The sequence below is a fragment of the Urocitellus parryii genome, chromosome 6 (assembly GCF_045843805.1).
Source record: "Urocitellus parryii isolate mUroPar1 chromosome 6, mUroPar1.hap1, whole genome shotgun sequence".
NCBI classification, from domain to species: domain Eukaryota; kingdom Metazoa; phylum Chordata; class Mammalia; order Rodentia; family Sciuridae; genus Urocitellus; species Urocitellus parryii.
Window position 1 is genome coordinate 179,484,853 of NC_135536.1, and position 16,838 is coordinate 179,501,690.

General features: G+C 44.3%; 1 protein-coding gene across 3 annotated transcripts in view; it reads left to right on the forward strand.

Moving 5' to 3' along the window:
* The window catches only part of Rprd1b (regulation of nuclear pre-mRNA domain containing 1B), a 49,523-nt gene extending 33,658 nt beyond the window's left edge, over positions 1–15,865 (forward strand). For 2 of the 3 annotated variants that reach the window (XM_026383197.2, XM_026383198.2), the window contains exon 7: positions 13,291–13,967. In XM_026383197.2, the coding sequence (XP_026238982.1) occupies positions 13,291–13,440 (150 nt within the window). In that variant the 3' untranslated portion in view covers positions 13,441–13,967. Of the gene's footprint in view, positions 1–13,290; positions 13,968–14,414 lie in introns of those variants that run through there. The other variant, XR_003300289.2, reaches the window with a different exon arrangement.
* The last annotated feature ends 973 nt before the right edge of the window (positions 15,866–16,838 follow it).

The following is a 16,838-nucleotide window of genomic DNA, read 5'->3' on the forward strand; positions in this document are numbered from 1 at the left end:
AGATGAAATTTATATGAAATTAGCCATTTTAAAGAATGTTGATTTCATTGGCATTTTGCACGTTTACAATACTGTGCAACTACCAACTGTAAAGTTCCAAAACACTTTTATCACCCCAGATGAAAACCCCATTCCATTAAGCAGTGACTCCTCATGCCTCACTTCTCCCAGCTGCTGGCAACCACTTTCTGTCTTGATGGATTTGCCTGTCCTGGATATTTTATCTAATTCTGTTGGCTTCTTTCATTTAGTGTAATGTTTTAATTTTATTCATGGTATAGCATGTATCAGTACTTCATTCCTATTTATGGCTGATTAGTAATTATTATTAGAGTAAGAATCAATTGTTACATGTATCTGACACAGTCTATCTTAGACATTTGAATTCCTTCTATTTTTTGGTTATTAGGAATATTGCTGTTGTAGACAATAATATACAAGTTTTTGTATGGATATGTTTTCATTTCTCTTGGGCATGTGTATCTAGTAGTGGAGTCCCTGGATCATATGTTTAACTTTTTGAGGAACCTGTTTTCTACAATAGCTACATAATTTTATATTACCATCAACAATGTACAGGGCTACCAATTTCTCCACATCCTCACCAACACCTACTGTCTTTTTATTCTAGCCAATCTAATAAATGTGAAATGGTATCTCATGGTGATTTCAATTTTCATTTCCCTAATTATTAATGGCCCTGAGCATCTTTACATGTGCTTGTTGACCATTTATATCTTCATTGGAGAATATTCAAGTCCTTTGCCCATTTTTAAATTGTTTTTATTTCACTTTTAAGAGTTCTTTAAGTATTCTGGATACTATGTCCTTATCAGAGAGATGGTTTGCACATATTTTCTCTTGTTCTGTAGGTTTTTTCTTTCTTTCTGCCTGCATGCCTCCCCTCCCCCCACCCAATCTATCCATCCATTCTTATATTGGTGCCTTGCACATGCCGGGTACCTGGTCTGCCACCAGGCTGTATCCTCACCTCCCTTTCTTAATACTGTCCTTTGACATACAAAAGTTTAAGGTTTTTTTTTATTTTTTCGGGGGGTGGGGGTGAGTTCCAGTATATCTATTTTGTTGTTGTTGTTGTTGTTGCTCTTGACTTCAGTGTCACATCTAAGAAACCCATTGCTAAATCCTAGGTCATGAAGTTTTATTTCTGTATTATTTTTGTCTAAGAGCTTTATTGTTTGAACTCTCACATTTAGATTGTTGATCCATTTTTTAGTTTATTTTGTGTATGTTGTGAGATAGGGGGGCCAACTTCACTTTTTTGCATGTAGTCATCCATCTGCCCCAGCAGGATTTGTTGAAGAGACTATTTTTTCCTTCAGTAGAATTCTGGGCATCCTTGTCAATAATGAGTTGGCCACAGATTTGTAGGTTTGTTTCTGGTCTGTTCCATTCTGTACCATTGACCATGTCTCTAGTCCTGTGATGGTACCACAGTCAATCACTATAGCTTTGTAGCAAGTTTTAAATCGAATCTCCACACTGTGTTCTTTTCAGTGTTGTTTTGGCTACTTGGGATCTCTTGTGATTCCATATAAACATGAGCATCAGCTTTTCCATTTTTGAAGAGAACCAAAATGGCCATTGGAATTTTAATATAGGGATTGTATATTTTAATTACTTTAATATAGGGATTGTATATTTTAATTATTTTAATGTAGGGATTATATATTTAATTTTAATATAGGAACTGTAAATCATTTGGGGAAGTATTGCCCTTTTAACAATCTTAAGTCTTTCAATCCATGAATAAGAGATGTATTTCCTTTTATTTAAGTCTGCTGCAGGATTTTCAGAAGCATCCTGGAGTGTCCCTTACTGGTGCATTTGACATAAAGGCCTTATCTAGATACCATAAATATCAGTGACCACAGATCAAGGGCAGTAGGGTGGCCTTGCAGTAGTCAGTGCTAATTCTCTCCTGGACACAGAGGCCTTGAATAGGAGTGAGAGAAGTTGTTTGTAGAATTATTGGAGTTGTAAGGAACCTGAGAGATCGTGTGCTTGATTTCTGAATTGGTGAAGCAGCTCAGACCCAGAGGAGATGTTAGAATTCAGGCCAGACATCTGGTTACTTTCCATCAGGTTTGTATTATTTAGTTTAAACTTGACTCAATGAAATAAACAGCAGGAAAATATCCTGCACAGAGGAGTAGCCAAAGTTGAATCAATTAAGCAATTCCCAAGAATCTTCTTGTAGAGAAACGACATCTTATGTAGGGAGATTAAAATGGCTGTGTGGAAGCATTCCAGAGTGACCTCTGTAAGTGTGAGAGAGTCCACTCTGCTACAGAGGCCTGCCCTACAGCTGTGCCAGTGACATCTCTTGCTCTGATGTTGGGGACTGGGTGGGCCTCAGTGAACTTAGGGCTGCTGCTCTTTCTCCCCAGCTTGGCACCTCCCACTTGGCTGTAATGAATACTCAGAGTACTGAGTCTTTGCTTCTGACAGTGCAGCTGGGAAGTGGGGAGTGATCTAGAATCCAGCACTGCCTTGTGACTCTTCATATTTTGTTTGCATTGTGGTTATTACAACTTGAGAAATTCTTTGGCTGCAGCTGATGGGGTACTAAACCAAACTGATGGCCGTCTGTTGTTTTTGGCAGCATCCCCCACCTCCCTGCAGGGTGCAGATGGTTACAAGCATTTGTTTCAATAATGGGACAGGCAGTAGGTGGAGAGAGAGAGAGCTCCTTTTTGTCAACTTTAGAGTCAGTTCTCTCCCCCATAATGATCAGAGCCACTCTCTCATTGTCTCTTAGAGTAGATGCAGATGAAAGCAGGTGGTCTAATCTTCATGTTAGATAAGAAAACTAAGCTCAGGGTTTATGTGAGCTGCTCAAGGTCACAAAGAAAGTCAACAAGGACCAAGACTGGAGTCTGCCAACTGCGGTGATCATCCACTGTGTTTCCTGGGGCCTGAGAGGCCTTAGTAGCACCAGCACACTGCCCCTAGGCCTTCACACTACTGTTGTTTAGCACCCAGTGCTCCCTGCTGGACCAACAGCACTTTCAGCATTCTGGGCAGCTGTAGGATCAGGTTGATCTGCTCACACCTATCTGGCGATGGTGGCAGGGTGCTGTACTCCACTCCTCTCCCATGCAGCAGGCCGAGGCTTGCTCTCTCTGTCTTTTTATCCCTTACACAGTTGTGGGGGGTCTTTTTTTTTTCCCTCAGACTTCCTTTCAGTGTGTGGGGACTTTTTTGAGTTGATGCATTTGGTTCTGCAATAGGAAGTTTAGCAGCTTTATATCTGATCCTTAGATTCCTTCTATTCATTTTGGTCCCTGCTGACCCTTCAGATTTATATCTGAAGGTTTTATGTATCAGGGTGTGTGTGTATGCTCTTTATTACAGTATGAAATTTGGGATATTTCTTTTCACTCCAGGAGTAAGAATAGCCACATTATAATGTGCTTCATATACTTGATGACCTAATGACATGGTTTGCCAGTACTTGAGACTTCACAATGAAAAAGTGACATAGTTTCAAAGCTGTTTTCATATCTGTATTGTTTTCATATCTATAGCACAACCCCCCCCCCTTTTTTTTTTTTTGAGACTGCTAGGGATCAAACCCAGGCCTTGTACATGCTTGGCAAGCTGTGTACCTGGAGCTACACCTCTAGCCAATGTAGGCAGCATTAATCCCTGCTTCCTGGAACACCTCTTACTGAGTATATTATTGTATTAGTGCAAAAGTACTTATACAAGTAAAACATCTGGGCCCTTGATCATATTCACCTAACACTCAGTTGTTTCATCAAAAGAAAGTTAGCAAATAAATATTTTTTAAAAACCATCATGATTTCTTTCATAATCTGGTGACTATTTTGGGTGAGGGTACCAGGGATTGAATTCAGAGGCACTCAGCCACTGAACCACATCCCCAGCCCTTTTTTTGCATTCTGAGTTGCTTAGTTAGCACCCAGCTTTTGCTAAGGCTGGCTTTGAACTCACAATCCTCCTGCCTCAGCCTCCCAAGCCACTAGGATTATAGGCGTGTGCCACTGCGCCTAGCTCTAGTGACTGTTTTTGATATATTTCCTTTATTTTTTCCTCTGAAATTAGAATGTGCAAATAGTTTTTCATTTATTTTACTTAATGTAATTATTTTCCCTTGTTAACAAAAACTTTGTAAACATATTTAATGGCTGCTTACATGCCTGTGGCTGGATACTCAGTAATCGTTTTGAGCATCTCTGCCTTGAGCTCCTGTCTTTGGGTTGATCTTTGGGTCATTTCCAGAAGTAGTTGTGTATGTGCAGATGTCTGCTTGTCTTTGTGTCCACTGAAGTTTGTGTGCATTTCAGGGTCTTTGCTACCAGTGTGCATTCCTGCCTCAAGAGGGCTCATTCTTTTTCAAAGCATTCTAGGATTTCATCAAGCTTTCATATATAGCTCTTCCCAAGTTAAGTCTTTGTTTTATGAAGGAGTAAATATTGAATAGTTAATTACACAAATGGGGCTTTCTTCTGGTTTTTAAATGATCTTGTTTACATTTGAGACAGCTGTGGGAAAATAGCAGACACTTATTATAACATTGACTTGAGTGAGCATAATTTTGAGAGGAGGGTTCAGATTACAGAAATTTGAACTCCAGTAGCTAACTGTCTGTTTGACCCAGTGTTATTTTGAGCAAAGACCTTTATGAATGTTCCTCCTATCATTAAGGTGGGTCTTCTCCCACTTCAAGTAGGGATTTTGGAGAAAGTGAAATTGATGGACGGGATCCTTTGCAATCTTGGAAGTTACATCTCTTTTTCTGTATATAAAAATGTAGGACTTGAAATAAGATCAGAAACATCTTTTTCTGTGATTAGGGCAGAAATGTCCTTTATTATCAGAAGTCAAAACGAAACCTGTACAGTCAAAATCCATGAGCCCTCAAAACTGTGGAAGGCTTCATGTAAAAAGGATGGTACCAGCCAGAGACAGTAGCACAATCCTATAATCCCAATGACTCGGGAGGCTGAGGCAGGAGGATCACAAGTTTAAGGCCAGCCTCAGCAATTTAGTGAGACCCTGTCTTAAAAAAAATAAAAAGGGCTGAAACTGGGAAATGTGGCTTAATGGTAAACTCCCCTGGGTTCATTCCCAGGTACCAAAAAGAAGAAGGAAAAGATGGCACCAGTCAACTGCTGCTATAGTTTTGCCTACCTCCTTATTTATTCTATTCCTTATTTAGGTTCTTCATCTTTAAACATCTTGATGAAAAAGGATGCTCAACTCTCTGCTTAATTCAGTCATTAGCTGCTTTGAGAATTTCAAGCACATTAACTTTGCAAATTTCAGCTCAACATAATTTACCAGCAGTCTTCTGAACCTTTTGGGGACTTGGACAGTGGTTATGGGTGATACACCCACTTCTCCACGATGCCTGGAGTGAGGTGTCAGGTGCTCTCCAAGGCCTTTTCTTTTGTTCACAGCTTTTCTGTGGGGCAGAGACTTATTAGAAGTCGTTTGCATAAAGAAGCCGCTGACCCCGATGGTAGTTCTGTAATGAGACCCTCAGTGCCTGTGCCAGGCCTTTCCTGGATTTCTCCACTGGCGCCTGTTGGTCCCTGTGGCCTTTTATCATTGATGTGATTTTTTTCTTTTTATAAAATAACAACTTTACTTTCATGTTGGGCAATAGCTTTCCGTACCCTCACCTGAAATCCTTAATTTCCACCTGTCCTTGGCGTGCAGGACCTTTAGGGCCAGTTGACTTTCTTTTTTGTGGAAAAAGCCTCCAGCAGGCTGCTTGAGGGTGTCCTTGGCACGCAGTCTGCCTTGCCACTCTAATGTTGAAAAGATGAGCACATCTTCCACTCTACTGCCCCTTTCCAACCACACCACGTCCCTTTGCCCTTGTGCAGCGTGGGCAGCCCCTCACCAGCAGTCTAATCTCAAACCCCAGGGACATTCTCAGTCTCTGTCTTCTGTTCTCTCTCATTTTGGCCCCCCTCAGTAGCATTTAATACTGTGTGGAGTTTTTTTTTGTTTGTTTTTGTTTTTTTAACACCTTCCCGTTTTCCTTCTCTAGTGTCTGTAGACCTGTTGCCGTTCTGGTCGACTTGTTTTATGCTTCAGGAAGCTTTTCTCTTCTCAGTCCTGCACACGTATGCCCTTCACCCTTTTCTCATGCTGGACCTTTTGCTTGAGTGATCACACAGTGGATTCAGTTACCACCTATGAGCTGATGACGTCACTAGCCCAGACACTTCCAATTGTATGGCCAAGACAGACCATTGTCTTCCGGTCCTTTCCTCTTCTTAACCTCACTCAGAGAGTGGCATTGCTAGTCATCAGAACCAGACCCTAGACCCCACCCAGTGTTCCTCCCTGATTGTTCCCACTCTGATCTGTCGTGTCAGCCTCCTCTTGTTCCAGCCCCCTCAGTTTCTCGGCTGCACCTGTGCCAGATTGCCCTCCCATCCCTGTCTTCCACAGCTGGTTAGTCACTAGGCCATTGCAATTTTTCTCCGCTTGGTTTTTCTTGACTCTGTCTCCACTTGTACATGAACATTAGTTCAAACTCACACATCCCCCACCCTCCCTTCTGCACTTCCGCCTGGCCTCATTATTGATCCATCTGCTTGCTCTTACGCCCCATGATGCCTTCTCATGGCACCCCTGTGATGACTTGGGAACTTGTCATTCCCCTGCTTATACATTTAAATGGCTTCTCTTTGCTCCTAAAATATGAACCCAACTCCTTGCCCCTCTCCCGTCCCCACCCCTGCCTGGCCCCTGGCAGCTCCTCAGCCGGGTCTCTTGCTGTGCTCTGTGGTGTTGTCCATGTTGCTGCTTCGGCTTTATGGATGCCTTTCTCTCTACCTGCCTAGAGTGCTCCTCCGGTTTATCTTTACCTAGTTAATTTCTGTTCATCTTTCATATCTTAAGTCACACAATATTTGCAAAGGAAAGTCTTCCCGCAAACCCCCCCACCCCTTACAGCTGGTGTGCCCTGCCCCTCACATGTGCTGTCTCAGCTCTCTTCCTCAGCCCCACACAGTCTGTGATCCTCTTCTGGGTGGTTTGATTGTCCCCCTGCATGTGTCTGTCTGCATAGTCACTCTTGTGTGCCCAGTCCTCTCCTGATATTTAGCCCAGCACTCTGGTTTCGGGGTGGCAGGCACAGTGGCAGCTCGGTTCATCTCTGGGCAAGGCCATAGTATACTTCAACGGGGACTCCTTCCACTTTGGGGGTGTTCCCATTGAGGTCTGGACTTGCTCTGCAGACAAATTCCTTTCTCTCTGGGCCCATAGCTGGATGGATTTGGACTATGATGCCACCTAGTTTAAAAATTCTGGGACTTATTTTCTGGCCTTGACACTTGACCTTTAAAGAAGAAAGGTGCCAAAGCACCTTTCTCCTTAAGGAAGTTTGTAGTTAATGTCTAAATTTTAAGGACATACTCAGATGTTTGGTTGAAAGGATTTTGCATTTCACTAACAATACTTTTTTATTCTATTCTGTATATCTTAACCTATAAATGAGGAAGATAAAGTGTTGCTCATGAAATACTAGGATATGAGCAGGCTAATCGTTCTCTCCCCCTTAGGTCTGTTAATTCACACTGAACACCTAGCAGGTGCTGGCCTCAGCCCAGCCTGGGGCCCACCCTGAAGCATAAGCATCGTTCCCATTCTCATCTCATCCCAGGTCACACCACAGGCAGTGACAGAATAGGACTCAGACTTGGGTTTCTGACTCACCAGAGTTTTTTCTATTTTGCCACAGCCACCTCCCTCCAGTGGGAGGGATGTGATGTACTCAGGCATTTGGAGGTGGGAAACGTGGATTTTCCTTCTTTTTTAGTTTGCTGATGGAAGGGAATTGGTCTTTTTATTGCTTATGGAGAGAGTTATATCCAAATGCAGAGGAGTAAACTCTAGACTGCTTAGGTAGACCCGCCGCAAGTAGAGTCACAGTGAGCATCAGAGAAGGTGATTTTGTGTGAAAAGTTTTTCATCTCTACTCTGTTCTCAACTGCTCTTCAGGATTTTTGACTCCCAGTATTCAGCCCAAAGGGAGAGATGGTGTGACTGATGTTTGCACAGCATCAATAACCAGCTCTCCATTAAAATGATCCCTGAGAAAGCCAGTTTATGGAGGATCTTGAACAAACCATACCTTTCTGATGGTTAATTCTAGAGGAAAAAACTTATAGATTGTCTTCAGCATTTTGGTTTTATCTAATGAGAGACCCCACTGAGTAATTTGTAAGTAAGCCTTGTTGTTCTTTGTAGATAAGGATTTTTAAGTCATTTTATAGACATCTGTGACATTGTATGTATTTAGGTTTATGATTACATTAATGCTTAAAAAATTTCCTGGCCCTAAAATTGCTTTTACTTTGGTTTATTTCATTTGTATTAGTCTGTGTGTGGAAATATAACTTTTTATTCCTCCCTTGCTTTTGCCAATCCCTGTCATATTGGGGTTTTTGTTATGACAGTCAAATCTGTCTTAATTGCCTCTGGTGTAGAGGGGCCTCTGGGAGGGAAGAAGTACCCTGAAAACACTTTGTGGTGCTGTTCCGAGTTGAGAAAGTCTGTTTGCATCGACTCTGATGGATGGTTGGAGGGCTCTGAGAACGTTCCTCTAATTCTAGCTATTTTGTCATTTTTTCCTTTTGGGAAATTCTTGGTGTGTTTTGGTCATGGAGCTGAGAGGCCACAATTTCTTCTTTTCCTTGTATCTTCCACAGTGTCTTATTCAGCAGCTCTGAGCCTGCTGTGACATCCCAGAATGTATCAGTTTGAAATGTCACAGCTCCCACTAAGTCATGGGAGCATGGAGCTGGCTGAGAGAGGTTGCCAGGTCAGTGATGGGTTTTGTTCCCACATTGATCTCTGAAGAAAATGGTAGCATTCTTATTACCAATTCAAATACAATTTATATGTTGATTTTTCTAAAGAGTAAGTGAATGAATGAATGAACAAATGAAATTGTTTAAGTAGAGACCAAGATCTGTAAGTGTGGTCCTGTGGACCTTCGTGGCACTGGGTAAGCTCCAGGCCAGCTGGAGGGTTATTCCAATGACCATCAGCTTCTTTGGCTGACTCTCAAGCTCCATGCAATGAAGCACTTCTACTCAGATTCAGCATAGCAGGTCACCTTTATTCAGGGCCTTCATAAACTGCTTCGTGCATAATAACCCTTTATGACTGTTAATTGGGGGTAGCCGAGCAGGGGGTGATTTTTATATACCATATGTCCAACAGCACAACAGGGCACGATAAAGGGAAATACAAGTCTTGATTCTGGATTCTGGAGAGGGGTTTCCAAGTTAAACCCTATCCATGGTGTTATTACTAATGTGTTTTTTTCTTATGTAAGTACTTCCTAGCAAGGAAGAGAATAAGTTTGATAGTATTTACATTTTGATCAGTATTTCTTACATGAATTGAGGAAATATTTATGATATTGCTTATTTTGAAAGTGAAATTCCTGCAGAGAGTTCATTGCCCTGTCAGCCCCTGTCATTTCTAACCCTCTTATCTCAGAGCTCATCTGCAGTGTGTTGGTCTGGCGTACTGCTCTGACCATAAAAGGCAAAGAATGTGTAAGCTTTGTTCCCTCAGTGAGCTGTCTCGGTGCTCCATGATGATCAGTTCACCGTGTCAGCTGGATCCACAGGAAGCAGAGGGATGTCCAGACACATCTTCTCCTACAAGTTCAGAAAATCTGTGAAGTGAAAATTCTAAAGCTTTGCCAAGAGCTAAATCCTAGACATTATCTCAGAACTACACATTGGGCCTTACATTCTACATTTTAAACATCTCTTGACAGACAGATAAACCTGGGCAGTTCATCACAGGTGCCTGCCCCCAGCTTGGGGATCCTGCAGCAGGGCAGTAGCAGCAGGTCTGATGAGACTCTTCCCTATTTCCTGGCTCCTTAGGGCAGGTCCGTGGTGATCAGGATACACTCGGCCCTCACCTCTTGGTCTGGGTTATGTCTGAGCAGGAAAGGAAAGGCAGAGGGCTTCTGGGTTTGCCGTGTCTGTTCTTAACTGGAAAGCAAGTGTCTGAAGATGAGGGTGCGGGGTGGAGCTGTGCGAACCGTGGCTGGGGTGCACTGAGTGCAGGGAGAAGCAGCCAGGCAGGAGCCCGGCACCACCATCCTGCACCAGGCAGCGCGTCGTGAGTGTTAGATTACAGGTTTAGTCCAACATTATAAATAAGCATAAGGCCTCCTAAACAAGGAACTTCGATTGCCTTGCCATCAGTTCTCTACAGGAGTGGCTCTTGGTGTGCCAAAGAGGCTGTGGGACACAGCACGCTGTAGGGAGGCAGAAGGCTCCAAATGGCCTCATCATATGAAGTTGGTTTTGGCGGCATCTTGGGAAGAGGTCTGGATTTCTTCTGAAAAAGTTCGAGTTGCTGAGGGCACCATTTGGAGTCTTGTAGCAACAACTCACGGACCACACTTTGCCAGAAGGCAAGAGAATCTTGGATTTTCCTGAGCTCTATCTCCTTTACCTGTTTATAACTGAAGAGACTAACCTAGAAAGGCAGCTAGCAAGGGAGTGCCTGACCCAATTCAGGGAGCATAAGGAGGAGGAGTAAAGGCCAAGGTTGTATTTGGAGGATAGTTTTGCTTGAATTCACTCTTGTGTTTTGGCAGTCTGGCAATATTTATAGCTGACTTTATTTGGAAAGCCTAAATCTATTTAAAAAATATAAGAGGTGGGAGATCACAGAGTAGTCACTACTGAGTCTATTTAGGGCTTACAGAATCCCTGTAGCTACAGCCTGACCTGCTCGGGGCTTGCCATGAATTTTAACCTGCCCTTCTTTCCTAGGGATGTTAAGCTAGGCCTTTCCATCATCTCTGGTGGGCAGGTACGTGTTCTAAAGGCCGTCTCTACCTGTGTTTGGCTATTCAGTATATGTACCAAGTCACCTTTGCTGAGGTGCTTAAGCCTCCTGGCCTGTGAATCTTTTGGGGTTGTTTTTACGGTCTTGATGGATTCCATGGTTGTCAGTGAGGCCATACTCACTACTCCTCTGGGAAACCTTCCTCCTGAGCCTGGGTGCTTGTTCTTAAATTACTTCTGTAAAAAGAGGAACCTGTGGCAGGAGGAGGTGTGGGCAGGATCCAACTGCTTTGAGAGTGGCCTAAGAGAAGGCTTTCTTGTGGAATATATTTCCTTTAATTTAAGTAGAATTTCTTTGGCAATGTCTAGGATATACTATTGGCCCAAGCATGACAGGGTACCCCCATATACACACACACACTCTCTCCTTCCAAACAGGAGCAGGTGGGATTTTTGTTTTTAATTGCCTATGTGAATCTTCAGGTGGTATCTGATCAGTCATCTGCCTTTGCTTTCAACCCGATGAGCTTGGTAAGTTTTTAGTTTGATGATCCCCCAGGGGTAAAAAGCCTTGGTTTCTGATCCCTCAGCTCATAAGAAACTTGGTGATTTTCAAACGGTTGTTGGTGAGCTCTTTCCAGTGAAGTCTCTTTGGTTGTCATGAGTGGATGACTCTGAGTCGAGGTGGCTTTCATTTCTTAGTTTCGGGCAGAGAATTTGAGGTGAGGCGAGTGTTAGGGTACCTATTACCCTTTTTTGCTTCAGAATACAGGAGAGGTTTATTAAATGAATCCATGTTGGGAAAGAGATCCTTGGTCTTCATGCTTTAGATTAACTTCACATGAATGTTCATGTGAAGAGACAAGGGAACCTTGGCGTTTTCCATGCTCATGTTCGAAGTCAGCTTTCAGTGTCAAGAATGAAAGGCGACTGTGACCCAAGTCTAGGAATGTTGTGCTTATGCATAATGTTTGTTTCATGTATTAGTCATTCATTTGGCAAATGTGCCAGACACCTGCAGTTTACTTGGCCCTGCAGGGCACATGGTGAGTGCTGGGTGGAGCAGGTGGGTCTTGTCCTGACCTACTAGAGTTTACTAGTTTGGTGGGGGAGTCATTAATGATTTACACAAGCCCTCAAACCCTCTGCCTCCTCCAGTGTGTGGAAGGAGTCTGGCATCAGGGAGTTTAGAACTTAAAGTCCATTGTGTGGTGTGCTCAGTTCCCTCCCTTTCAAACAGGGAGAGGAGGGGACCACGTCCCTGGTCTCACAGCAGGTCAGAGGCAGAGCCAACCCAAACACTGCCAGGTCTTTGAGTCTCAGCCTGTGCTTTGGGTTACTTAAATGCAGGAGAGGTTTTACACAGCCCGTGTCCAGCCCTGAGAACCTCCTTAGCCTTGCAGAAACACCTAGAAGGGAAAAAGACAAGCTCCCAGGGGTCCCTAAGACACAGACCTCACGTGGCCCAGTTTTCTGTACAGATGATGAATACCTTTGCCGGGAGCTGAGGAAAGAAAGAAAAATCTAGCCTCTTCCTATCAGGAGAGCCATGCCCTAGAGGAATGTAGAAATTGGCTGTTTCTGGGGAGAGCCCAGAGCGCCTGCTAGGGATTTGAGGGAAAGCGGGGAGCGGGAGCAGTTGGGATCTGGACCCGGCTCCCAGATGAGGGAAAGAATTTTCCCAGACAGGTAGACAGGGGTGGAGGCAGGACTTCACCAGCATTGGGAGAAAGTGCACCTCTAAGCTTAAGGTCTGTCCTGGACAAGCACCCATGTGGGCGGTGGCCTGGGCACAGGAGTGGAGGTGGGAAGGAGTGAGGAGTGAGTTTGGGCAGCAGCAGTTTTCAGAAGGCCTTGAGTTTGTCATAGAGATAGCGAGGGCCTGCTTCACCTCGGAGCATTGGCTTTGTGATGCTGAGCCTTTGGAAGGTAAGTCCGGCTGCATGTCTAGAGGAACTAGGGGCAGGGACCTCACAGGCCTAGTCAGGGCCTTACTGTGGTTACCCAGCATGGAACAAGGCCGTCTTGGACACAGGCCGAGGCAGGGGGAGTATTCTGATCTTAAGTGGTGCTCGTTTGTGAAAATGATAAATCTGGGTTTATCGCTAAGCACTGCCATAGAAAATACAGCTTTGGAGTGATTTTGCTAACCGTGGCTAGATGGAGCCTTCAGAATGGTTATAAAGTTTGAACCTCTGTTTTATAAGCTTTTAAAAACTATTGAGAACCAATTAAAAAAGAAAGCAAATATTAAGTGTCACTGCCTCTCCTCCCAGAGCGCAAGTGCTCACCTGAATACCCCTGAACCCAGCCTGGCTAGCATGGCATTCTGATTTGCTCTTTGAGAACTTGAGAACTCTGTGATGGCCGAGGCTGAGCCGGGCGGTGGGTTCTGGGAGATCGGGAGGGTGAGTGCTGCGCAGAGGCTCATGCGGTGTCTTCTCTGTCTCCCTAGGAATACAAGCAGAAGCTCGCGCGAGTCACCCAGGTCCGCAAGGAGCTGAAGTCCCATATTCAGAGCTTGCCAGACCTCTCGCTGCTGCCCAACGTTACAGGTGGCTTGGCCCCTCTGCCTTCTGCTGGTGACCTCTTTTCAACTGACTAGGACAGGTGTCATGCCCCAGATTCCCATCTGTGCCAGAGAGAGGAGGGCAAGTGATGGTTGGAAATGATCTTCTGGTCCTGGTTCTAGCCCTTCTTCCACCTGATCCCTCCGCCTCAAGAAAGAACCGTGGCCTCTGATTTCCGACTCTCCTCTGCAGCCTCTCACCCTGAGCACAGGTCAGAGCGTGAGTGGAGTCCAGTTTAGATTCGTGTTTGCAAAGAACACAGACACTTTCTCCCTTTTCATGTTTTATGCCCCTATTGCTTTTCCATTCTTAGCTCGCTCTCTCTTTCCCAAGAAGTTAGGAAAATCATGTATACTTCTGGAACTTTCAAAAGAACCTGTCTTTGTGATAGCATGTGTCATGGAAGCAGCACCTCCTTTCTGAGCTGGGCTTGTCCAGGTGAGGTACAGGCTTCCACTGCAGGGTTCTCTCTGCTGATGTTAGCTTTCGTGTCTACCATCTTTCCCCCAATGGTTGGTGGCACAGCAGACGGGCAGCTTTGTCATAAAGAGTTGCCAAATTGCTCAACCTCCCCCTCTCCTCCATTACTTCCTCTAGTGCTCTGTAGTCAAGGTTAGGTGCATTCATTTTGTAACCAAACCAGAGAATCTAGCAATAAGATTCAGAGCTGATCTGGGACATAAAGTCATAGTTTGGAGACAGTAACAGGGTCACAGAGCAAGTTGCTTGCTTGGTTCCTCCATAGAACCTTCCCAGGCTGCACTTCTCAAGGGTTCATGTTCCTAAAAACAGGACCCTGCTGACCCCTATTGGCTATGAAGGTAGTTGGTAGGGATGGCACTGGTGGGCCCCAAAGATGAAGGCTCCACATGGAGGCATGCTGAGTCTGGGCTCTGCAGGGGTACGGCTTTGACCCTTTTGGGAGTAGGGCACAGATGATCATTTAATCCACTGTGTGGGTGTTGTCCACAATATGGTGACTAAACTTGAACATCTCCCCTGCCAATAGGACACTGAGCATGTCCATCTGCCAATCACTTCACACCACTGCACGTGTCCGTGTCCCCATGTGAGGAGGAGGAGGAGGAGCGTTTGCATCAGATGTTATTGAACAGCTCATCTCGGCAGGGGAGGGGAAAGTTGGGTATATTGATTTGGTTTTTAATTCCATTATCATGCCAGCTGACACTATGACTAAATAATGTGGTTAGAGAGGCTTTTTATCTTGTATCATAAAGGTCAGTCCTGCAAACCGAAATCATTCAAATTTGGCAGGCCTGTTTTTGACATTGGAAAGGGCAGAAGACAGTTTGCCCCAATAGTGTAATAGGAATATGGTCCCTAGGCTGGATCCAAGACCTGTACAAAGGAATTCAGTGCAGGGGGCTTGAGAGTCTCCATCGTTTTGAGTTGTTGTTTTTAGAATCACCAAAAGTCTATGTCATTTTACATGTTAAACATAGCCTGTGTTTTACACAGAATGACAGGTCTCCCTTCCAGAAGCTCCCTTGCACATGGGCACCATGACGTGACAACAAGGAAAAGTCGAGCCGGGTGCCTGGTTTGGCTCTGGAGAACCTGGTGGTGCTGGTGCCGTTTCTCAGGTGTGGGTGCAGCTGTGTGGGGCTGGCTTCCTGGCACTGCCTATTGTCCTGTCATTGTTAAACTAATGAGTCTAGAAGGTTTTTCTCCCAGAGGCCACAGGGCAGTAGGTGACTTCACTGAACTTGCAAGATAAATTGTAGTCTCTGCTGTTGATGCGCACCCTCCCGCCGTGCTGCTCCAGCGTCGTGCAGGAGTTGGTTCTGAACAGACCTGCTTTGGACGCTCTGCTTTCACCAAGGAGGCAAAATTTTACCAGCCACAAACCAGGCAAAAGACTGTATTTGCTCTGATCAGCTGGGTGAAAATACGACAGCATGAGGGATTCAGCCCACTGCTGTGTTTTATCCACCTGAGTTAATTATTATCCACCGATTGGTGCGTAATTATTATAGCAAGAGCAAGAAATGAACCTGTAGCAATTATGTAAATGAATGTGTTGGCCTCTTAACACCTGTTACTAGTGGACTTCCTGTGAGGAAGATAGTTTTGTTTTAATGAAATGCTTTTTTAAATCTTTATTCTCTTTCCCTCACCTCTCAAAGTGTGCTTACTTCATTTAATTTAAGTGAACCTTTCTCCTTGTCTGTAAGAGGTGGTCTGTGGGGCGGGGTGGGTGGTTTTGGTTTGTGTTGTTTCTTTACTTAGGGCATCCGTAGGCCTCAAGGGACCTTTCCTTTAGGTCATATTCCTCAGAAAGTCTTTAATCTTCCTTTGCTTTTGTTTTGTTTTTCTTAAAGAATATTTTTAAAGCTTAAATTTGTATATTAATTTAGGACTTTATTTAGAAGTATAGGCTGCCATTGGTGGCAGCAGTATATTCTGAAATGTCTCATAGATATATATTTTTGAATAAAGATGGTGTTGTTGAACAACTCTGTGTGATGCTTCTTTTCCTTGCCCTTTTCTGGAAACACAGTGCTTTCTTTGTAAGCAGTGGCTGATTAGTAATCACCAATGGAGAGTGTGCTGTCTGCATAGAATCTTGTCCCTGAGGAGTTTTTGCGACTGTTAGTGGCACATAAATACTCAGCACTTACGTAGTATTTTCTGGTTCTTTCCAGGGTCTTCATTAGCTTTAATTAGCCAATCCACACAGTACCCAGGAGAGGCGCCGCCATGGTTTATCCTCATTGTGCAGAGGTGGGAACTGATGGCGAGGGGTTAAATGACGCCTCCCGGGTATGCACAGCCAGTCTCTGACATGGAAACTTGGAAGTTCCTCGCTTTCAGCACTTTTGTCCACACCACCAGGCCTCCTGAGAGCCGTTTGGTTTTGGTAATATAGGGAGAGCCACTCTGACCAGTAGAGGAAGCAAAACGGGAGCTACCTGCAGACCCAGCTGCGTGCCTTTTAAAAGTATTTCTGCAGGCTTCCTTTCTCCTTTTTCCCTTTTACATTCAGTGAAAGCATATTGACTTGGTGTTATTGGTTAAAACTCCTAAAATAATAGAAAAAAAGGTCTGAAATAGGTCCTTTGAAGCTGTTGATAGGTTCGAAAGGATTGATTTGACCTTACCCACTGAGTGAGGGCAGCATTTGCCAGAAGTGGGGTTACCTGTGGGTCTTAATGAGGCAAACACCTTCGTCACCGCTGTGCTCCATCGAGACTACCCTGGCCCAGCCTTAGGAAAGTTGAGCTATGCATTACCCATGTTCTGCCTTAAAATACAAAAGTTGAATGTAATATGTGAATCTCAGAGGACAAGATCTCCTCCTGTGTCCCCACGAATCATGGCCTAGTTAATTTCACTACCTATAAATAGTAAATCCATAATTCCTCTGGTTTAATTAGCACTTCAGGCTACAGAATGACTCTGAGGTCTCAGA